This window comes from Salminus brasiliensis, chromosome 8 (assembly GCF_030463535.1).
Source record: "Salminus brasiliensis chromosome 8, fSalBra1.hap2, whole genome shotgun sequence".
In the NCBI taxonomy this organism is placed as follows: domain Eukaryota; kingdom Metazoa; phylum Chordata; class Actinopteri; order Characiformes; family Bryconidae; genus Salminus; species Salminus brasiliensis.
In genome coordinates this window covers 25,915,970-25,936,780 of record NC_132885.1, presented here as the reverse complement: position 1 = coordinate 25,936,780, position 20,811 = coordinate 25,915,970, and the positions used below count along the sequence as shown (strand labels likewise).

At 40.5% G+C, this 20,811-nt stretch overlaps 1 protein-coding gene across 5 annotated transcripts in view; it reads right to left on the bottom strand.

Moving 5' to 3' along the window:
• dachd (dachshund d) overlaps window positions 1–20,811 on the bottom strand; it is a 138,602-nt gene that overhangs the window by 15,251 nt on the left and 102,540 nt on the right. For 3 of the 5 annotated variants that reach the window (XM_072686287.1, XM_072686284.1, XM_072686286.1), the window contains one exon: window positions 2,075–2,217. In XM_072686287.1, coding sequence (XP_072542388.1) covers window positions 2,075–2,217 — 143 coding nt within the window. The remainder of the gene's footprint in view (window positions 1–2,074; window positions 2,218–20,811) is intronic. The other 2 variants (XM_072686288.1, XM_072686285.1) reach the window with 1 other exon arrangement.

Below are 20,811 nucleotides of genomic sequence, written 5' to 3'. Positions count from 1 at the left end.
TTTTGTTTGCACCGCAACAACAATGGTGATCAAACGTCCAGAGCACCGCATACTGTCTGCAGAGCTGTCTGAGGAGGGGGCATAGAAGGAAGCTCATCATTGGAACAATAGTGTCAGTAAGCAGTGCTATATGTGGGCTTCCAGGACTTTTATAATGGTGTAACCTAAGAAGCAGTGTTCTGTAATGACACACCTGATCAGTTCAACAGCACTTTCACTTTGTGGTAATAGAGGCCATTTTGTGCCTGTCAGTGCAGTGTCTATATATACACACACATTATATACACACACTATACACAAAACACACATGTACACACCTGTGCACTTGTAAGAGGGTTCTGTGAAGAATAGATATTGGTAAGTCAGGTGATAGCTATGAGCTACAGAGAATGAGCTACAGAGTGTCTATGTATAAACTGACTTCATCTGATAACCAGTTAATATATATATATATATATATATATATATATATATATATATATATATATATATATATCATACCATCATTTACAACAGGCCTGAGCTCTGCTCTACTATATTACCTGGTGACAGGTGACATGATTAGCTTCTGTGGCAGTATGCGTCTGCTGTGACATGATTAGCTTCTGTGGGAAGCATGGAAAATGCTATAAGGTGGGTGGCAACTATCTGACGTTCTTAAAGGGTAGATCTTTCAGATGCATTAAACAAACGGAGAAGGCTTGCATCTACTTTGGCTCATTTTCTCAAATAATCCAAGAAGAAATGCATAAATAATACAAATAATTAAATACATACAAATAGTAAGAAATAAAAGAATATCAAGAATATCAAATTTAATAAGAGTAAGAATAACAGTCATTCTGTGTTTTCTTTGTGGAAAATGCTTCATTCTAGAGAACCTTCCTGAAAATATGGTGGTGAATATGGTGCCGGAATCAGGCAATATCAGTCTTGGCCTAAAATGTTTATGGTGCAGAAGAACATGCAGCATTTTATAAAGCCATTTAATATTTATTCTTGCATTTCCTATTACTGACTGGGAACACTGGGTGGAGAAGGAATACACAGGGGCAACACACACAAACATGCACTCTAACTCACACCTAAGGGCAATTTAGCATAGATGCATTTTTAAGAGGTGGGGGACACTAGGAGAACACACCAAACTCCTCATAGAGGGGTGACCAGAGCGAAGATCAAACCCACAAGCCCAGGCCCCTGCAGCTGTGCAGCACATACACTACCTGCTGTGTGTTGTTCATTTAATCCTCAAAGAGATGCTTTTTGTTGTTGAGATTTCCCACTATTGCACCAGTATCAACCTTATGTGCCAAATCTCAGAAGGCACATGTGAGGGAAGTGGCTGCAATTGTGTTGTAGACATAGCAACTCATGGTTCCCACCACTGTAAAGATCATCAAAACCACTCTGAATGACTTTGATATGCATTTTGAAAAGTCTGAGGAATTCCCCTTTAAGGGGCGTCTGATCACACACCATAACTAACCGTGAAACCAAGACACCACAACAAGCACTACAGTCATCTTAATAAAAAGGAACCAACTTTTTTTTTTTTTCGTTCCAACTTGCTAAGGAAGGGGTCTCTATGCTGTAGGTAAATGTTTCCCAGCAGCCTCTCCCAGCATTTGTGGCTGTTTTGTTTTACGGTTTATGGGACATTTTTACAACCCCAGATTCTTTGGGCCAGTTTCCCAGATGCATATTAGATCTAAGCCTGGACAAAAGCGAATTTTCAATGGTGAATCACCACTGATACTGCAATTTACTTTAATACTGGACTTAGTCAATGTCCAGGAAAGTGGTTCCAAACATTAAAGATTCTGAATCTGCTTTTTTTTTTTAACACAAAAGAAACTCCGATATAGCCCTCGAGAGTCACATGCAGTCCAAATCTCTTAATGGTCTTAATGCTTTGGACAGCTTTTGTTTATTCTCGGAAAAACATGCACCTCAATACGTGCTAGCTAACAGTTTTGGCAGAATTACATCTCTGAAAGATTAACATGGTTATGTCACTGTTTTCTAACATGTTTACCCAGTATGTTTGCTCTACTGATGCACAGATTCTCACCTGAATGTTGGTCAGGAGGGTCTCTATTGATGACAGTCCATCAGGGAACAGGAAAGGCGATGGGAATCCTGGTGGTAAAGCCTGGCCCAGCGACAACCTCTCATAGCTGTCTCTCGCTGTTGGAGTGCACATGGGAGCTTCTTCTGGTGGCAAAGCACAGAGACATACGCACTCAGCACAACCACGTCCAACAAACAGATTACACATCAATTGCAACACGGTAGCATGGAATAAATCATTATTTTTTCCGGGATTGGTGTTTATACACAGATTTTGTTTGTGTGAAAATCACATTAACATCTATACAAGCATGCCCAATCAGCTGGAAATGATTGATAGCCCATTCTGTCACTGTCATGTGAATAAACCCTATTATTGATGCTACTGTATTGCGTGGCTGTTCGCAATGCTCGACAGCTTCTAATCACATGGAGCAAAATGAAATTCCAGAGTACTGCGCTACAAGCGGTTCTTTCACAGCGCCGTTATGGCCGTGGTCATTTGTTTGCTGCATTGTCGAGGGTATAGACGTGCTAGAAGCTCTCTGCCCAGTCCATATGGCCCTTTGACTCTCTGATACGAAGAGGCCACACTCAATCAGATGCATATGGCAGGCCTTGATTACCAAGGGCCATGGCTCCTCAACAAAGACCATATGGCACAAGGTGGTGAACTTTCATTTACTGCCTTTCAACACCCGTGCTTTTCCTCTGGCACTGTGGGCACTGCCAGTCCAGACAAATGGATTTAATCCCTTGAAAGGGGCTGCAGATAAAAATCAATATGAGAAAGGCAGAAGTTATCAGACTGGAATCGAGGGCAACTTAAAAATAGACTTTAACATAGGAGATAAACATTTGCTAAAGTCCCTCTCTAGGTATCCCAGTGGACGGAATGAACAGTGGTGGCTTGCGAAGTGCCGACTAAAAAAGGTGGCCACTAATGCCCATTGGAAAACTCCCTGACAGACGAACACCAACACGGATTGGCACTTAAAAAAGCAGTAGTACAATCTGTTGGGGCTAGCTTTGGGCTAGGCTAACGAAAGAGCAAAAATAGAAACGGCCAGCACTTGCAATTACAATAAAATGATCTGATCACAAAAAACTCCTTTGCCGACTGGTGAAGTTAAGGTTCTAGTCCAAACTAACGCAATGGACTTACTGCATTAGTAACACATAAATGTCAAACGACAGCTACGCACAATAAAGCCTGAATGCACTGTAAATATGCTATTACTGAATATTACTGAAATAACAACAGTACTCATCACTGTGGCATACACAGCAACTTCTTACAACTACAGGAACCCACTTTCCAGGAATACACATTTTCCTTCATTTGAAACTCAAGTTCTTTATTTACTGTATAAATATTGTTAAATATTTAAAATATACTTTACTATGTGATCAGTACAGTTCAGTCCACACTCATTTCAATGGGCCTCAGTTACCAAAAAGTGTATTAAATTTGTTCTTGAGAAAAGTTCTACGTCTGATTCATGTTGTTTTAATTAACTGCAGAACTGTTCAACACTCTCTTCTTATAAAAATGTAAATTAAACAAATCCCAAATTAGAGAACATTGGTGAATGTCAGAATCTGTTTTAAGTATGGTTGATGCATAAGGCCCAAAGGTTTGTTACGTTGGGAAATTTACAGTTACACACAGAATTGAGCAAAGATTTGCTGAAAAAGTATTCAGAATGTATTGTTTTTGATACCTCCAGCCATCACATACTGTAGACTTGTCCTAATCCAACAGCAGCACACCTGATTTAACCGAATTAAACAATGATTCGATAAAATAATTGTTGAATAACAATTACAGAGAGTATTGGGCTTCCTTTTGTATTTGTATTTATTCTAATATTAGAGTTTTTCAAAGCAAATAAACATTTCTTGTCCAAATAATAGTATATACATTTCTCAGGCCTATAGAAGTTTAGCACACATAACAAGGTCAGGATAAAAGAAACACATATTTTGTATACAACTTCAAACACATCAGAAGTGGACCCCAAATAGACCTGGCAAATGTAGCATTCGGGCCTTTTAGGCAACACTTTTACTAGACCAAAAGCTGCATATCAAACTTTGTGCAACAGTGACACATGTTAATCCTAATTGAACAATTCCCCTTTTCAGAGAGGGCAGTTCTCTTGTGGTAGAACTGCAGCAAAGATCCATCAGGCCTCTTTAAGCACCGGTGCGGGTGGAAGGCAGCATCTGAAAGGGCATAAATCTGAGCGTGGACATTGAGCAGATGTCCCGTGTGTGTGAAATGTAAAGCAGAGATGGAAGTGAGGCAGCGCTTTCTCCAAGGAGCCGCCGCGGACTGTCAGGGCCTGATGACATCATCCGCCATTCATCACGTCCACGAGGGCAAACCTCTGCCATCTGCTGCGCATCCCATCATAACTCTACATCTCTCTTTCTCTCTCTCTTTTCTCTCACACACACTCACGGCAGCCATCATAACTCAATGTCCTTTTACACACTTACCACCATCACCACAATAACCACACCACCATTTCCATCCACACACACACACACACACACACACACACACACACTGCTGCCACTCCGAGCCAAGGGCTTCTCCACCAGAGCTTCCCCAGGCTTCAGCAGCGCCAGGCGCAGAACAAACACACACGACATGCGCTGAAGCTGCTTCCAATCCTACTGGCACCCAGTCCTATTTTGTTTATTGAATTTATTTATTAATTCCGGGAGAAAAAAATAAAAAATAAAAATAAGCGCCCAGTTTGAAGTTATCCGCTCTGGCACTCAAATCTGCAGCCGGCCTCTCATACAGAATTAATACGTGTTTGCGTGGCCCTCTAAATCATGCGCAAACACGGCAAGACTGGAGGAGCCCCACTACTCCCATCAATATTCACTAATGCCAGCCAAGGCTTGGTAACAGCTGGTCTTACATTAATTAGTTTAAAGTATTTATTTCATCCATCTCCAGAGCAGATTGAGGAAAAACATTAGAGATTATTTCAAGCATCTGCAAATGCCCTGGAAACATCAAGCGAACCAACAGTTGAAGCTCAGCCGCCAGTATTGGGGCTCCATAATTTAGAATTCTTAGAAGGGGGAGGGAGGGGGCTAAGAGGAGTGCTGTGGGTCCGCAGAGGAGCTCCCAGCGCCTCTTCCCAAATTTCAGCAGCACTTCCCCTCCAGTTCATTACCGACAATGGATGGCTGCCTAATGGATAAACATTTGCTGTTAATCTAATTTCATAAATAAAAAATCAAAAGTCCATTTTTCCAGAGGTTATTACAGCCGCCCGACAGCTTGGTTTTCTGTGTGTGGATAACGGACCGAGCGTATTAGAGTGAGGGAAATAAATACGACATGATTATTAGATCATAAAATAGTTCGAGAGGACATTCGCAGCCTCGGTTCGCTCCGCACTGCCAAAGCCAAACCGCCAGAGTTCTGCGGAGGAGAAACAATGGGGGGAGATTTGGACGTCGGAAGGCTCTGCAGTTGGTTTGCAGCCACTGTTGTCCCATATTTCATGTTGGCATTAATCATACATCATTGCTTTAACCAACTTCTGCTCAGGACGCAGCGAGGGGCTCGCCGCATACACAATGCTGGATCACAGGGCGGCTCACAGCGCTTTGTTACTGGGAAACAATCTGTCGCGCATTTCAAAGGCGAACGCCGCCGCATTTCCTCTCAAATTACCAATTCGGCTCTCGGAATAACGTCTTAAAAACCTGGACGCGAGCAAACAACTGGGGCTGCAAATGACTGCTAATATACTAAAGCGAGCGCTTTCCTCATCTGCAGTACCACATTCACATTAGCCACTCTTGAGTGGTGGTGTTTTTTTTTTTTGTTGTTTTGTTTTTGGACAATTCTCTTAATTCGCTCCTTGTTTTGTGCACTCCAGTTTTGGCCTGCGTTCGGCTGTTTATTTCCCACCGTTGGTCCAGAATCATTGACTTGGACTTAATTACAGTGGCAGACGCCAGCGTGATGGAGAGACTGGAGGAGAGCGCCGCATTTTCCAGGTGATATTTCTCCGCCGGGGCTGCCAGCAGCAGCTGTGACAGGTCCGAGTGTGGCTCTACCCAGCGAGGAAAGGAGAGGGGGGGAAAAAAAGCCCTTATGAAATCCTTTCGGGTCAGCCGTGTCACAAATAACATTTCATGCACAACTGTTTTGCAGGATAATAGGAGCCACAAATAAAAACGGGACGCTGTAAATACAATGCATTCTGAATGAAATGCCATAATTTAAAACGACATGCACACACACGCACACACTCGCATGCAGACACACACACACACGTACACACTCCCTCCCTCCATCCCTCCCTCCCGTGGCAGCAGTAGGAGTCCTTGACAGTATGCTTGCAGTGATAAATCACCTTTCCAGTTAATTTTCTCAGTCCTTATGTGTTGTGCTGCTAAAACAGGGGCTTAGGAATTGACTTGACAAACTATGAATGCAAAAAAAAAAAAAAAAAAAAAAAAAAGAAATCACTTGGAGGGATCTAGGCTTATCTCCAATTTACATGTTATTAGATTTGTATTGTGAGGAGCACTTGGACTCAGTTGGAGCAAGGAAACGGAGAGGTAGCGTGAGAGAGATGCATACGATAACAGAAGATAGAATACATCTCAAACCCCACTTGACACCCTTTGCTATTTTTGATGGAAAGTCACGAGAAGGGGAGCAGAAGCAGCTCCGTTAATTTCCCGAATATGATAGACAAGGCGCTGTGCGATGAATTGAGAGAAAACCTTGGGAAATTTAGCAACACTCTCTCAATAAATAGCTTTAATTGACCTTGGGAGCTGAAAATCTGCCATATGTTTGGAGTTGCGCTGTTTGAATTGGGGTCCCAGCAGACCTTTCAGCTGATTCCTCCTATGAACGCACTGAACCGGAGGAGAGTGTGTGTGTGTGTGTGTGTAAGAGAGAGAGAAAGAGAGAGAGAGAGAAGTAAGTGAGCTGGAAGAGAGAACGACAGAGGTCTGGAAGGAGAAAGAGAGAGAGAGAGAGAGAGAGAGAGAGAGAGAGAGGGGCAGCATTTGGCTGGCCCGGCCCAGTCACTGTGATATATTGACAGGTGAAGTCTGTGTCCTTGCAAACCTGCGTTCCTCCCAGCAGGAGAACGGAATGCTAAAACCTGGAGCATGTCAGTTCCCTCTCGGCAAAGGCGGCCGCCGCTTTCAGCAGACAATTACATTTTATTTGACCTGCCAATGGGGCTGAAGAAGTTGCCTCCTTCCAGGGGAGTGGTTATGACCTTTCAGTCTCATAAATGGAGACAACCCCACGCTACACAGGAACTAATCTCCAGAACTGTCTCGGCCCTCGCTTCTGCATTGCCTTCACTGCGTCGCGTGTTTTTATTCACCTGGGTTAAAGCTCCACTGTTTCATTATCCTCGTTTCTCAGAGGTGGCTCTTTTCAAACCTGTGTTTAAACAGCACAAAAGTACGAGAGACAACGATTTCCCTCCAGTGAGCAGGCTTATGTGTACACGTGTACACAATGCAGACCATAGTGAGAATGCTCCATACTGGGCAAATTCCTTCAGAATGACTTCAGTGGGCATGTGCTGTGCATATGGCTGAGATGAGCACACACTGAGGTAGGGTAACTATAGGAGTGGGAGGAAGGAAAATAATTATTAAAAAATCAATACAACATCGCATGGCCATAGTTTGGGCTAAAACGAGTAAGTACATGGAGATTCAAGTGTTAATTAATAGTAACTTAATTACAGTGTTGGGGTAGTTCCTCAAAAAAGTAATTAGAAAGGAATAATCTCTCAGGTTTATGAATAAAATATGCCTGTCAAACTATTCAAATGAATGATTTAAAACGAATGAAATAAATAATAGTTTGGTTGGTTAATCATGCTTAATTGCATTTGACTTATTTGCTAAAAAGATTTTCCTTCATTTTAGAGCAGCATGTTTTGGACGTTAATCAGAAAGTATTTATTACTTTCAATAAGACCAGTGAACACTGTAGCACTGTATACTGTATACAGCCAATGGTTCCAACTCTTCAGTGATTTCAGTGATAGGCTTTCACTTCATACACATTCATACAGTTTGTTTGCTTCAGCAGAGGCTCTTTTGGGGACCTCACGTTAACATGTACCATTTGAATGAGAGGGCTACTGTCATGAATTCGTTCCCAGTAGCATTCATAAGCATCTGGGTGTCATGCTACAGATGGTTCAAAGAGTCAAGCAAAAAAAATGAGCTGTGTTAAAAAAAAAAAGAAAAATTGATGCAGTGATGCTGATGCTGAACGAAATTTGGCTTAATAGCTGGCCTAATTAGGTGTGGTAGAGGCTCAGTAGAGAGATCTTTGAATATTAGCTGGGGATGGCCCAATTCATTTTGCTGCCCCCTGATTCGAGTCAAGTATGTTAATGCAGAGTATCGCCAGAACCAATCTAACCACAGCACTTGAGTATTTGAGTTTCAATATATAGTTCAGCCACACAATTTAGGTTTAGATGCTTAAATAACACTGAAATCACTTAATAAACAATTTATAGAAGATAACTTTCTGGACGGATTTGATTTATTCTGTTTGTTGAACTGGTAAAAATGTCTGTTTATAGTGTCTAGAGGACGTCAGAGGGCAAAGTAAAAACAAAGGATAGGAACAGTATCTGGCTTAAAATACGTCTGGATCGGACCCGGCACCAATCCACTTCATTGGCTTAAGATACACCTGAAATGGGCAAGATTCTCAGTTCTCAGTGTCCTCTTAGAGAGTGTCATAACTAATGCAAGTAACATAGTCCTCATTAAGTCATAAACGGTAATGCGTTTACAAGAATTTATACTAATGTAATAGCCCACTTAATTAGAGGAAGAAGTAACTATATTATTGTGATCATCATCAACATCAACAACATTTATTAGGTAGGTACTATTTATTTATTACGTAGGAAGGGTTGGATAGGGTAGTGGATTGCGCCTTTGCTCTACATAACACTGATTGGAATTTGAATCCCCACTGTAGAAAAAGCTCTCTCATGACGATGTAACTTGTGTACACCAAATCTTCTAAAGTCAAAATCCCCAAATAATTGTAGCAAGGCTCCAGCATCATGGTAATATACAGGTAATATTGTATCATCGGGCTTCTAGAGATTCCCTAGACACTCCTAAGGCTAACCGCACTGAACTTGTCCCAGGTATAGCCCCTCCCAACATGCTCTGCCTCACTCGTTTCCACTCTTTAATTCGGAGATGAAAATTAGCCATTACATTATTCCTGCTGAGAGTCAAAGTCAAGTGCTGGAGTCAGTCGGGCCTGGATTAACAGGTACCATTTGGCTTGAAGAGCTTTATCTCAGAGAAACGCGCAGCCTGTGATTCTTTCTTTTTCCCCGCACTCACCCTCCCTCGTTTTTTTTTTTCCCTCTCTCTTTCTGACTCCCCTAATGTTCTCTACACTTACAGATTAAATCGCTTGCTGCACAAACCCATTTGAGAGCGGAGGGAAGGTGAGGGCGATAATCAGCACAGCCACTGGGCCGTGTTTCCCTAAATGCGCTCCCAAACATTACTGTGCACGGGCATAAAATTAGCGCCGGGACCTTAAAACGCTGACATTTCGCATGACTTTTTGGAAAGTGACACCCTCATATTTTCATGTAGGATATCATTAAATTTCAGCTGCCCCGTGCCCGGGCCGTGCCATTAATAACCAATTCCGCGTGTCACTCTGCTCCCCTCTTTTCGGAAATAATGAGTCCTTTGCTGTGCCTTAATAAACTGAAACGTATTCTCAAGGCCACGAGGAAGATAGCGACACAGGTGGGCAGGCAAAAGGAGGAGGAAATATTCATGAATCCTTAACTGTCATGCGCGGTCAGGGACAAAAAGAAAACAATGCCAAAAAAAAAACAAGAAAAAAACTGAGGCTGCCATTAGGGCGTGCATTTTCATATGTAATCTTAAGGAACATCTGAAGGGGTGACTGCTCTCTGGTCAGGCTAAAAGCAGCCACGTGGCCTGACCGTTCCTGATAAGACACACATAAACATGTTAACGTTTACTGCCATGACACGCATTTAGTGGCATAAAGGAGAGGCATAGCTTAGCATCACCAGCCAGGACGACAACACACGACATTCAGCGTATCCCCCTGATCACGTTCATATCAGGAACACTATCTTCTAAATGCATCTGCCACCTCGCGCTCTTGCCAACGGAGATGGGACGGCCTGTGACGCACATCCGAGCCGAAGAAGATATCTGCTCTTTTTATACGGCCCATGTCATATTTATTGCATAAAGGTCAGAGTGTTCATTTGTTCAAAGTCAGCGTTTTTTTTCCTGTCTCTTTTTTTTTCTCTCCTCCGCGCTCCTCCATGTAATAAATGCAGAGGGGATGTCATTACCAGACCGCTGAGGATTAAAGGCTTGACTGCCTGTGATGACTGCATAAAAAAAAAAAACTCCCCATCCTCTACTTTTGTTTCTATGAGAGCGCACACCTTGAAACAAAGTCCTCCATGAAAGGCCCACTCGCTACACAATCACAGCCGTCATCCTGTAAACAGATACCCTATCGACGGCAGCTAGAGGGCCAGCCAGAGAGGGTTGCGTAACCTGATTAAAAAGGTAAAGGAGGTTGGGTAACTAGTGCCCTCAAAAGCTTGTGAATTAATTGGGCAGCGATGTTTGAAAAGCAAATGTGCTCAATTTATTTACTCCATTTATTATTTATTTATTTAGTTCGTTTACATATACAAAAACAGAAAAGTGCAGTGATTAAGGCTGTGAAAGGCAGGAATTATGGTCTGTGACGCAGGGAAAAGTTCAAAAGCATACAGTATAGCCCTGGTCAGTAATGGTTGTAGGAGTTCTACAGTTCCGCAATCTCTATACCACTGGGGGTGGAAAATATAATGATGTTATGATATGATAAAGTAGACCAATTACAGAGGGCCAGTAATAACCTGTAACTGCATAACCTACACAGAAACAAGGAGTTGGCTGGATGTCAGCCCAGTATGTCATTATCCCGGGTATTTTTCAACATTTACTCAACAATTTATTCTTTAATATTATCATCCTGCTGGTGTACGGGATGTGTATATTAAAAATAGACAAACAAAAAAACAAGTTGATTGGTTCATCGCAGATGCTTTGTAGATGCTCACCTGATTCATTCAACTGATTATGTACTAAATGCAACTGAACTCTGAGTTGAATGTAAATAACCCCACACCTATAACCTTTTAGTTTAGATTAAAAGTAAATTAGGTTAAGGTTAGGATTTAGGTATGGATCTACGAGGCATCTATAATGGACAGTCCAAGTAAAGTGGTACAAAAAAACCCACCAAAATGTTTTAGTTTTTTTCTAACAGTGCCTACAAAAAGTATGCCCCCTTGGATGTTTTCCTCCTTTATATATAAAACATGAATTTACAAAAACAAAAACTCTTTTCTAAAAAAAAAAAAAAAGAAAAATATTCTATTATAAATGAAATCATGGTCAATATAATTAGCAAGAATTTGCTAGATTCTATAGAATTTAATATAAGAAAGAAGGATTTATAAATATCAACATAAAACATATTACAAAGTATTGGGAATTCAAAATAAATTAGTATTTTAAGTGATTGCATATTTTTTCTGGAAGTGAATACTTCATTTAAAGTCCCTGAAATGAAGATCACCTGTGCAGTGAATGTGTCTCAAGTGACTGTAGTACAAATACACCTGTCTGGAAGGTCCAGTCACTGGTCAGTTAATCTTTCTAAAAATACACCATGAAGACAAAACAACACGCCACACAACTCAGAGAAAAGCTTATTGGAGAGTATAAGGCAGGGAACGGACACACAAAAAAGTCAATGAACATCCCCTGAAGTTCTGTTAAATCCATCATCAGGAAATAGAAGGAACAAGGCCCATGTGTAAATGTGCCTAGAGCAGGCCATCCTCACAAACTGAATGACCATGCAAGAAGAAGATTAGTGAGGGGGACCGACAAGACACCTATGGCTATTCTGAAAATGTAGGAGCTTCAGTAGCTGAGAAGGGAGAGACTCTGCATAACTGTTGCCCAGGTTCTTCACCAGTCAAAGCTTTATGGGAGAGTGGACAAGAGAATTAACCTTGATTAAAATTGACTAAAGTTTTTGCCCATCAGAATGGACTGGCTGTGTTTGGAGGTCACTGCACATCACCACAAACACACTGGCCTCACCATAAAGCATAGTGGAGGCAGCAACAATTGAACACCTCCAGAGTAGACCTAGACATCCTGGTGGCCTCCCTCACTAGTCTGCTTCTTGCACGGTCACTCAGTTTGTGAGGATGGCCTGTCTCAGGGCAGATTTACACACATACATTTCACCATTTGTGAGACTGCTAGCACAAACTGCCTGGACCTCTGTTGAATTCAGTCAGTCACTTTAATTGCAATTTTTATTGCAATACTTATTTTACATTATATATTTTTATTTGTAGATTTATTTTTGTTAAATTCTTATTATGCTAGCACACAATTCTATTCATAAAAGCAATACAGGGGGAAACATAGGGGTGAATACTTTTGATAGGCACTGTATGAGCCAAACTACTGTATCTCTGGACCATTAGAGAAGCAACCAGTGTTGTCTGGCTGATTTCATGATTGTTATGTTGTTTGTGCCCCATTTATATTACATTTACAAATATGTATGCAAATTATAAGTTAAAAGACATAGGTACAGTGTTCTTCGCCATATCCTATATGAATGTTTTAGATACAAAACAGCTCTCCACAACACTTGGTACTTGGAAAATGGTACTTCTGATGGTCCTAGCCCACTCAAACTACATGTGAAAAATAACCATTAAAATACTCCATAAGTAGCATGATCTTTTCATTAGTATTTTTAGTGATTTTGTGAGCAACAAAGTTACTTGGAAAGTGCATCTCTGTTACCTGAATTGTGTACTGAAAGTAATTGATTAATTTCTTCTTATTATTTTTTATTAATAATTAATTAATCTTTTAAAACAAGTTATTTTTATGCGAGTTCTTAATGTCATGATGCTATTGGCATGAATGCTAGTTAACACATTTTGTGTATTTTAATATCTTTTCTATGCTAAAAACTCAACCCTGTTACTTACAACCCTGTTACTCATTTAAGCCACTGTTTACAAATAACAATGCGTATTTCCTAACTTTGCTATACTAAAAACTCTGATACTCTGATACACTTTGTAATAGTAAAAAAAATTGAAAAACTGTTTTCTGCTAATATTTGTAAAAAAACGTTATATTTTAAAAGGATAAACACCAAACACAGAATCACCTGACTAACTCCCAAGTAAGCGGTCTTTATGAACTATCACAATTATGCTGCTTCTACTTGCCAAACTACTCTCCTGCTGCTGTTGGTTTACTTCCAGACAACAGCTTCAGCTCTTAACGCCGTCACACCTTTATCCTGAATTGTACAGTATTTTATAATATGCTTATTAAAATGTACATATTTCACAACATTTAGGGGTTTTGGTAGTTGTGGTGCGCTAGCAACCAATAAATTAGTAACCCAGGCTGCTTCACCTAGGAATCTCGATCTCTGCCTTTACATGATAGCAAATATCTTCCAGCGCCAATGCCATCTCCACTTTATACACAATGACACGAATTAGAAATTCAAACCGGAGGGGGAGGGAAAAAACCCCAGAAAATCCACCCCAATCACAACACTTAAATAGAACAAGTATTCACACATTGAACAATGGCGGAGAGGATGCAGTCAGATCACAGAGGAGCGCGCTCGGTTGAAGACGAGCGGACATATTAATGTCGTGGTGCTGCGCAGCAATCCTACTGGGAACGAGGATGCTGTTGTTTTGGGGCGACAGACGAGTCTGGCGCTAATCCAGGCTGGATGTACTGAGCGGCTTGTGAAAGGGAAGATGAAAGACAAAAAAGAAATGGAAATGTAAACTTTTTAAAAAGCGAGGCTTAACAGGCCCGAGTCCGACTCCCTCTCGCTGCCTCTCTCTCGGGCGCGAGAGAGCGCGCAAATGGATGCAAATCCATTTGCGCCTGGTTCATAGTTATAAAAATACTTAGAGGTTTTATTTTTTTAAGCGGCTGATGTGTTAAACGTGTGGAAATCTGGTTTGATAACATTATTCATAACACTGGCTTTGCGCTGCTTGAATTAATAACACTCCATTTACAGATGGAAGGAAGCTGGCATGGTATTTCCAGTTAAAGAGATTAATTTTTAAACACCTAATTGACAGGCCGGGGTTGGGCGGGATAAGCAACAGCTTCTCCGGGGCTTCTGCTGCTGCAAAGTCAAGGTGACTGGAATACTTAGGCAGGCTTTCAAACACGCGACGAGCGAAGAGAGCAGAGAATTAGTCTTCCAGCAGTTTTCCTCCACCCCCTATTCTCTTTTATTAGGACTGATTTACTTCGCAGTGAAAGGATATAAAAGCCTTAAGTATCCGAGTATAATTACAGTAGAGTGAAAATTTAAAGGTTTGACTTGCCATGTCTGCGAGTCAGCTACAACTCAGCAGCATGATAAGAAAGCTCTATTAGTGTGAGTGCCCGGCAGTGCTGCGCTTTAATAGGGCTTCAGACGGCAGCACAAAGAGGGAGCCTCGTTCGCAGAGTCTGTAAACAAGACTTCCTGTTGTGGATATTTACAATTGTTTATCTGGATGAAATGCTATCTTGGCACGTTAGCGACGGCTTGTAACAGTTGTTTACATAAAAGAAACACTACAGTTGGAGCAAAGCAGCTATGTAGGCCTCCCCCGAGGTAAGGAAATGGAAAAGGGAGAGAGAGAGAGAGAGAGAGAGAGAGAGAGAGAAAAGAAAAAAAAAAAAGAAAGAGAAGGAGATACAAAGTCAGGGTCAACCTCGCCTTCTTGCGACACTTGCTTCGCTGTGTGTGTTATTTTGAATCACAAATTAGCGGCAATGGAAACGGGGGTTGCTAATTGTTACATTTCATCTGTCCAAGGGCAAGCAGGTAAATTTGTTCACAGCAGTGCGCATATGCTTACGGGCAGAGGCGTAGCAATGTACTGAGAATTCACAAAGAGGACATGTCTGTAGCAACGGAATAAAAACAGAATAGAACAGAGTCAACTTTCTGCTCCAAAAAAATAAGTGGTTAATACGAGGCATAGGGTAAATAATCAAGTCATGGGTTAAGAAAATGTCTCGCAAGCTTTACTCAACCCTGTTACCTGAACACATTCACCCCTGTGAAAAGTCTGGAATATATTCCATGTTTCCCACAGGTCACATGTTCAACAGGATGTCGCATCATCTGAATTTCTTAGAGATGATGGAAGAAGAAAAGTCTGAGAAAGTCACTTAGAAAGTCCAACCTGGTAGTAAATTATTTATTTTAAATAAATCATTTTAGATGATAATCCACATAATGATCTTAACGTCCTCATGCCATTGGCATTTGATGTATTTGGTAACTCTATGCTTAATAACAAACAAACAAACAAACAAACACAAAACTCTTACTTACAACCCTGTTACTCATTAAGCTGCTGTCTACAAAGGAACCCTGTAAAAAGAAAAAGATACAGAACCCAGGAACTAACATATCTTATGCTGGTTCTACATGCCATGGCCCCACCTCCTGCTTGCTGTTGGTTTACTTAAAGACAATATAGCTTCTTAACACAGTCACACCTTTATCTTTATATATATATATATATATATATATATATGCTTTTTTGTTAGCACCCAATAAATTAGTAACCCAGGCCGCTCGCTTCTTCGGCCTATAGCGAATATCCTCTTTTTTCCCTCCTCAGTGACTCATTCGCTAATAAGACGCATAACAATGTAAGACTATGATCTAAGGGTACAGAAGCAGTGCACAAATGCTGCAAAAGTGCAAAAACATTCAGGCTGGAAAGGCCTACCGTGATGGCAGAAGCTAGTGTCTCCGCAACACATTTGTTCTCTGGAAATGAAGGGTAACGTGAAGCAGCCCGGTGCATTCTGATGGACAAGGAGATTTCACCTTCGCCAGTGAATGATAATACATTATTAAATTTGCCTCTCCGCTCACTAGATACACTTAGCTGACCACAGCATATTTATCTCCCTATCTAAGCCTTACATCTTGGCAGGAGAAAGCATTCTGTCACTTTTGAGGCATTTCAAAGATTAAAAAGAACCCTTCTCTTTTCAACATTCCTAAAAGCGCTGTCTTTTTTCCTTTCCTCCTTCTTCTTTTTTCCCCCCTTTTTTCTTCTCTAAGGTGAAATGTGATTAGCAGTCGGTGGTGTCATGCAGTGGAACATTCCAGAAGGAGAACAAATATCCAAATGAACTGCAGGGTCCTGGGGGGATTTCCCAGCCTGCATCATCAGCACTATTTGTTACACCGCTCGCAAATTTGATTGATCCTCTATTGAATTATTTTTTTTGCACCCTTTCATTCTGGACAGGACACACTGACAAGTTGTTTGATCATAAACCTCCACTGTCTGCCAAGTCACATTTCGCTCCTTATGGCTAATGATCCAGCCTTTTGTCTTAGAAGAAGTCAGCGGAGTCAGCACAAGCCTCCGTCCGCTGCTTTTTTTTCTTTTCTTTTTTTTTTTTTTTTGAAGCCAGAATGGCAAGGACACTAAAAAGGCAAAAGAGAAAACATGCTTTGAATGCAGCTGCGTCTGATGAGGAGAGAGGAGACAAGCGTACGGTGATTGACTGATGCACAGTCGCTCCCTGAAACCGCACTTTTGCAGAATGTGACCAAAGAGATAGGAGTTAGGGTTACTTTATACAAACTACACGGACACGTTGTTATTTCTCTAAAAAACCTACATCAATCCCATCATGCCTTGTTTCTTACTTTAGCAACAGTAAAGTCAATGGACTTTCTATATTGTGAACCCTTAAACATACTATAGGTTCCCAAATGATTCTTAACATGGATGTACAGCTCTAGGAAAACCCTAGGATAACCCACCGCTTTTTTAAGCCCCCTAGTGGCCATTCCGCCTGCGAATTGGAAATTTACTCTTTTTTTTCTCTTGGTTCCTTGTGCCGAAGGAGTTAGAGTGCATGTACGTTCACGGTAAAATACATCAGCATGTAGGATCATTGCCTTCTTGCATGCCTTCAGGCTTTTTTTGCTGTATAAAAAACATACAAGGCTTTATCTGTTGTTGGATGCGCTGTGTTTTTCCCACACACATAAGCTCATTCAGAATGCAGTAAGGATAGGCAAGGGCTTATTATTGTTTATTTTGTTTGTTTTTTTAAGCAGTGTCTTATATTCCTATTCAAGCATTTCCTTGTTTAGCACCTACATAATATAAGTAAATTAAATTTTGGCAATGTTAGATTACGTTCATTATATGTAAGAAGAAAAAGCAACAGTGTCAGTGAGCCTCGTGTTACCAACAATGGCAAATAAGTGGTGGCCACTTGTGCGTCTGACAAAAGAGGTTCTTTAGAGGTTCTTTGTATCTCATTAAAAAAAAAACAAGAACAACAACCCATCCAAACTAATGAAATAAATCAAATAAAATGTGCTTTTCATGGAACCAGAGGGCTCTTTAATAGCACAGGCACTTAAACTGTGGGTTATGAAAGAATTGCAGGGTTAGTTCACTTTAACCTATACAAAATAAATAAATATGTAAATAACCTATTTAAAAAAAATACTGGTCTTCAAAATACTTCAAATTAATTGCTTCAAGGCAAATTTTTAGTTTAGATGAAAAAAAAAACAATATTTTTCATTAGTTCAAACCTTAAACACTTCAAACCTCCTTCATTCCTTTTCCACATTCGACAGTGTGGCAAATTTTGTCTTGGTTTGGAATTTATTGCATTTTTAATGTTGCTTCAGCCAAGCTGGTTCGTTTTATTGTCTATTTGACCAAATGCAATGTAAATGTAGTGTGTCACACAAAGATATCAAATTTTCAATGAACTTGTAAGGGTGCAAACTTGTAAGCAAAACTTAAATACAGTCAGTTGTAAGAAACCATGCCTGCAAGAACTATACTGTCACGATACTGGTAATGATTTTTTACATTTATTTATTCTTAACACTGGAATAGTGCAACTTTTCCAATTAAACTGTATATCCAAATATCTATCCACCCACATGCCTCATGCAACATACTTCTGACATGCACAGATCTACTGTTTTGTAGGGCTTTAAAGTCATGATCAAGGTCGTTTTAAGAGGTTTACATTCAGTTACGTTCAACGTACACAACCTTGCTTTATACACAGTGGCTCTGCAGTTGTCGACATGTAACAAGACAGGCACTATATCTATGAAGTTAGTACACTTTCAATCATTGAATGCTCAGAAAATGAAGCTTGATTTCAAGGAGATCTTCCCACTGTCATACTGCACAGAATTCGATTAAGTAGATTTTGCTGTGCAAGTCTAATCCAATATATTACCACAAGCAGGAATTCAAGGCCTGAAACCATTCAAGTGTACCCTGAAATAACTGTCCACATGCTAAACAGGCAACCTGGAATAATCCCAAAACATGAACGCAGTCGCTTTTAATTGCGTACCTCATCTCTTTATCACGCTTTGCCATCTCCACTTTGATTTCAGCTTTTTAAAAACAGGTCAAGTAAAAAAAAAGGAAACTTTATTCCATGTCTTTTGATGTTCTTGAGGAAGAGGTCGGTGTTTCTTTTTTTCCACTCTTTTTTTTTTTTGATGAAATCATTTAATGGCTAACACATGCTTTGCCATTCACTGACCAGCTGGCAAATTATCTAAGTGATACTGCTCCTGCCACGCTCCATCATTCATATGACCGCATCCACCCAGCGCTTGTCAGCTCGGACGAATCAAATGCGATTATTCACTGCACATTTAAAGCTGAATGCTGAGGGTGAATGTATGCATCAGTACCTGTGATAGCAAAGACACAATGAGCTGTCAATAGAGGGGTTGGGTTACAGTAAAGCAGTTCTTTACTTCACCACAATGAGCTGGTGATGAGCATGGAGAGCTTGTTTAGACAGCTGAATGGCAGGACTGTGCAACGGTTCTGAGAAATCATCATAGTCTCAGACGGGAAGGCGAATACCAAGATCATTATTAAAAGAAATTGTACTGATTTATCAATAGAGTACTATCACGTGTTTTCTCTTTGTAGAACAGAATGACTGGTTCTTATTTCCTTCTGATAATGCTGTTCAAACATGTTCTGCAGCAGTGTGCAATATTTGGCATATAAACTTTTTATTTAATCGAATAAAAGCTCACACTGCCGGCCCTTGCTACTAATCAATGCCATCTAAAAACCTTCCGTATAAACCTGAAGGCTGTAATGGTCAATAATTGACAATATAATGGCTGTCAGTTGGTGAAAAAAAAAAATGCCACTGCATTGGGCAGTAAATACAGGTTAGCGTTTAATCCCCCCACACTGCTGCATGCTGACACAGGCACCGAAGGTCCCAGTGGACAGTTAGGCAGTGCTACAGGGCCTTCTTTCCTGCTGCAACTGTTGAGACTATTCCAACAGTAGCAACCTTAATAAGTTTCATTAATGTCAGTGACCTTCTGATTTATCACCATTACCAACATGTTGGTACAAGCAGATCAGTTTAATATATACAGTGCTAATCAGAAACCCTTTATTTATGTATTTATTTAAATATTATATTACATATATACATAAATATTATTGTCCCAATTAACCCACCAGTTCTTAGCTCTCCGTAGCACTAGTAATGCTCTCAACACTAGGGGAAGAAGGGCTTAACACGTCTCCCCCATTATAAGTCAGCTTATAGTCAGTCAATTTTTTTAAAGTCAAACAGCCAAGACATTATTCACGGTTTTAAGTAGATTAAATCAAAAAAGGTAAAAGTCAAAGACAAATGAGGTTCTAAAATCGATTAGAAAATAATTATAAGGTACTGAGAAATGGACATGGCAATCATGCAAGGCCAGGGAGCCAACGAAACGGTCCTCATCAGCTAAATAACAGCACCTAAAGTTTTTCTCTTTAGATCTGGAAAAAACCCTGGTTTTTCTATCCTTTTATCCTTCCACCGTGAGAAGACTCTAGAAGGAATGTGGAGCTGGTCAAGAAGCTCTTACTGAGCAAAACCTAGAATCTAGAAGTGAGTGTCCTGTAAAGAATGGAAGCGGTAATAAAGTAAAGGGTGGACATACTGAACAATCAACCATCTCATAGAATATTTATACTGGTTGAGCTTTTTTGTCAGATATGAAAACTAAATAAATAACTTGAATGGTGGCTCTGACGGCACAGTACTGTAAATCATTTACTTTTAGCCTTGTTTAATGATCGTAAATTGGATGCAAGCACTAGAGGAAAGTCCCTTAGCAACACTTATCACCACATTTCAGTACTTCCTGCTGTTGTTCCCAAAGCGGCTTTTGAAAGGCTCTGACAGGCCTGAAGTTTGCGAAAAGGCTAGAAATGTGTATACTGTGGATCTGAACGGGATTATTCTGTTGGCCTGAAATCAGCTTGCATTACCACCTGGCAGATTACCCAAGTAAAAGTTAATTTGAGGATTAGAATAAACAGACACTGGATCATCACCCACTGGATTCATATGGTCCAGGCTGCCACGTGTTTTACATGGATGCACTAGATCGGGCAACATGCTAGAGAAACTAAAGTAGGCTGTAGCAAGTGTCTATTATCTTAATGGCTGGTTTCATTGCATTATGTTGTCAGGCTCCCAAGG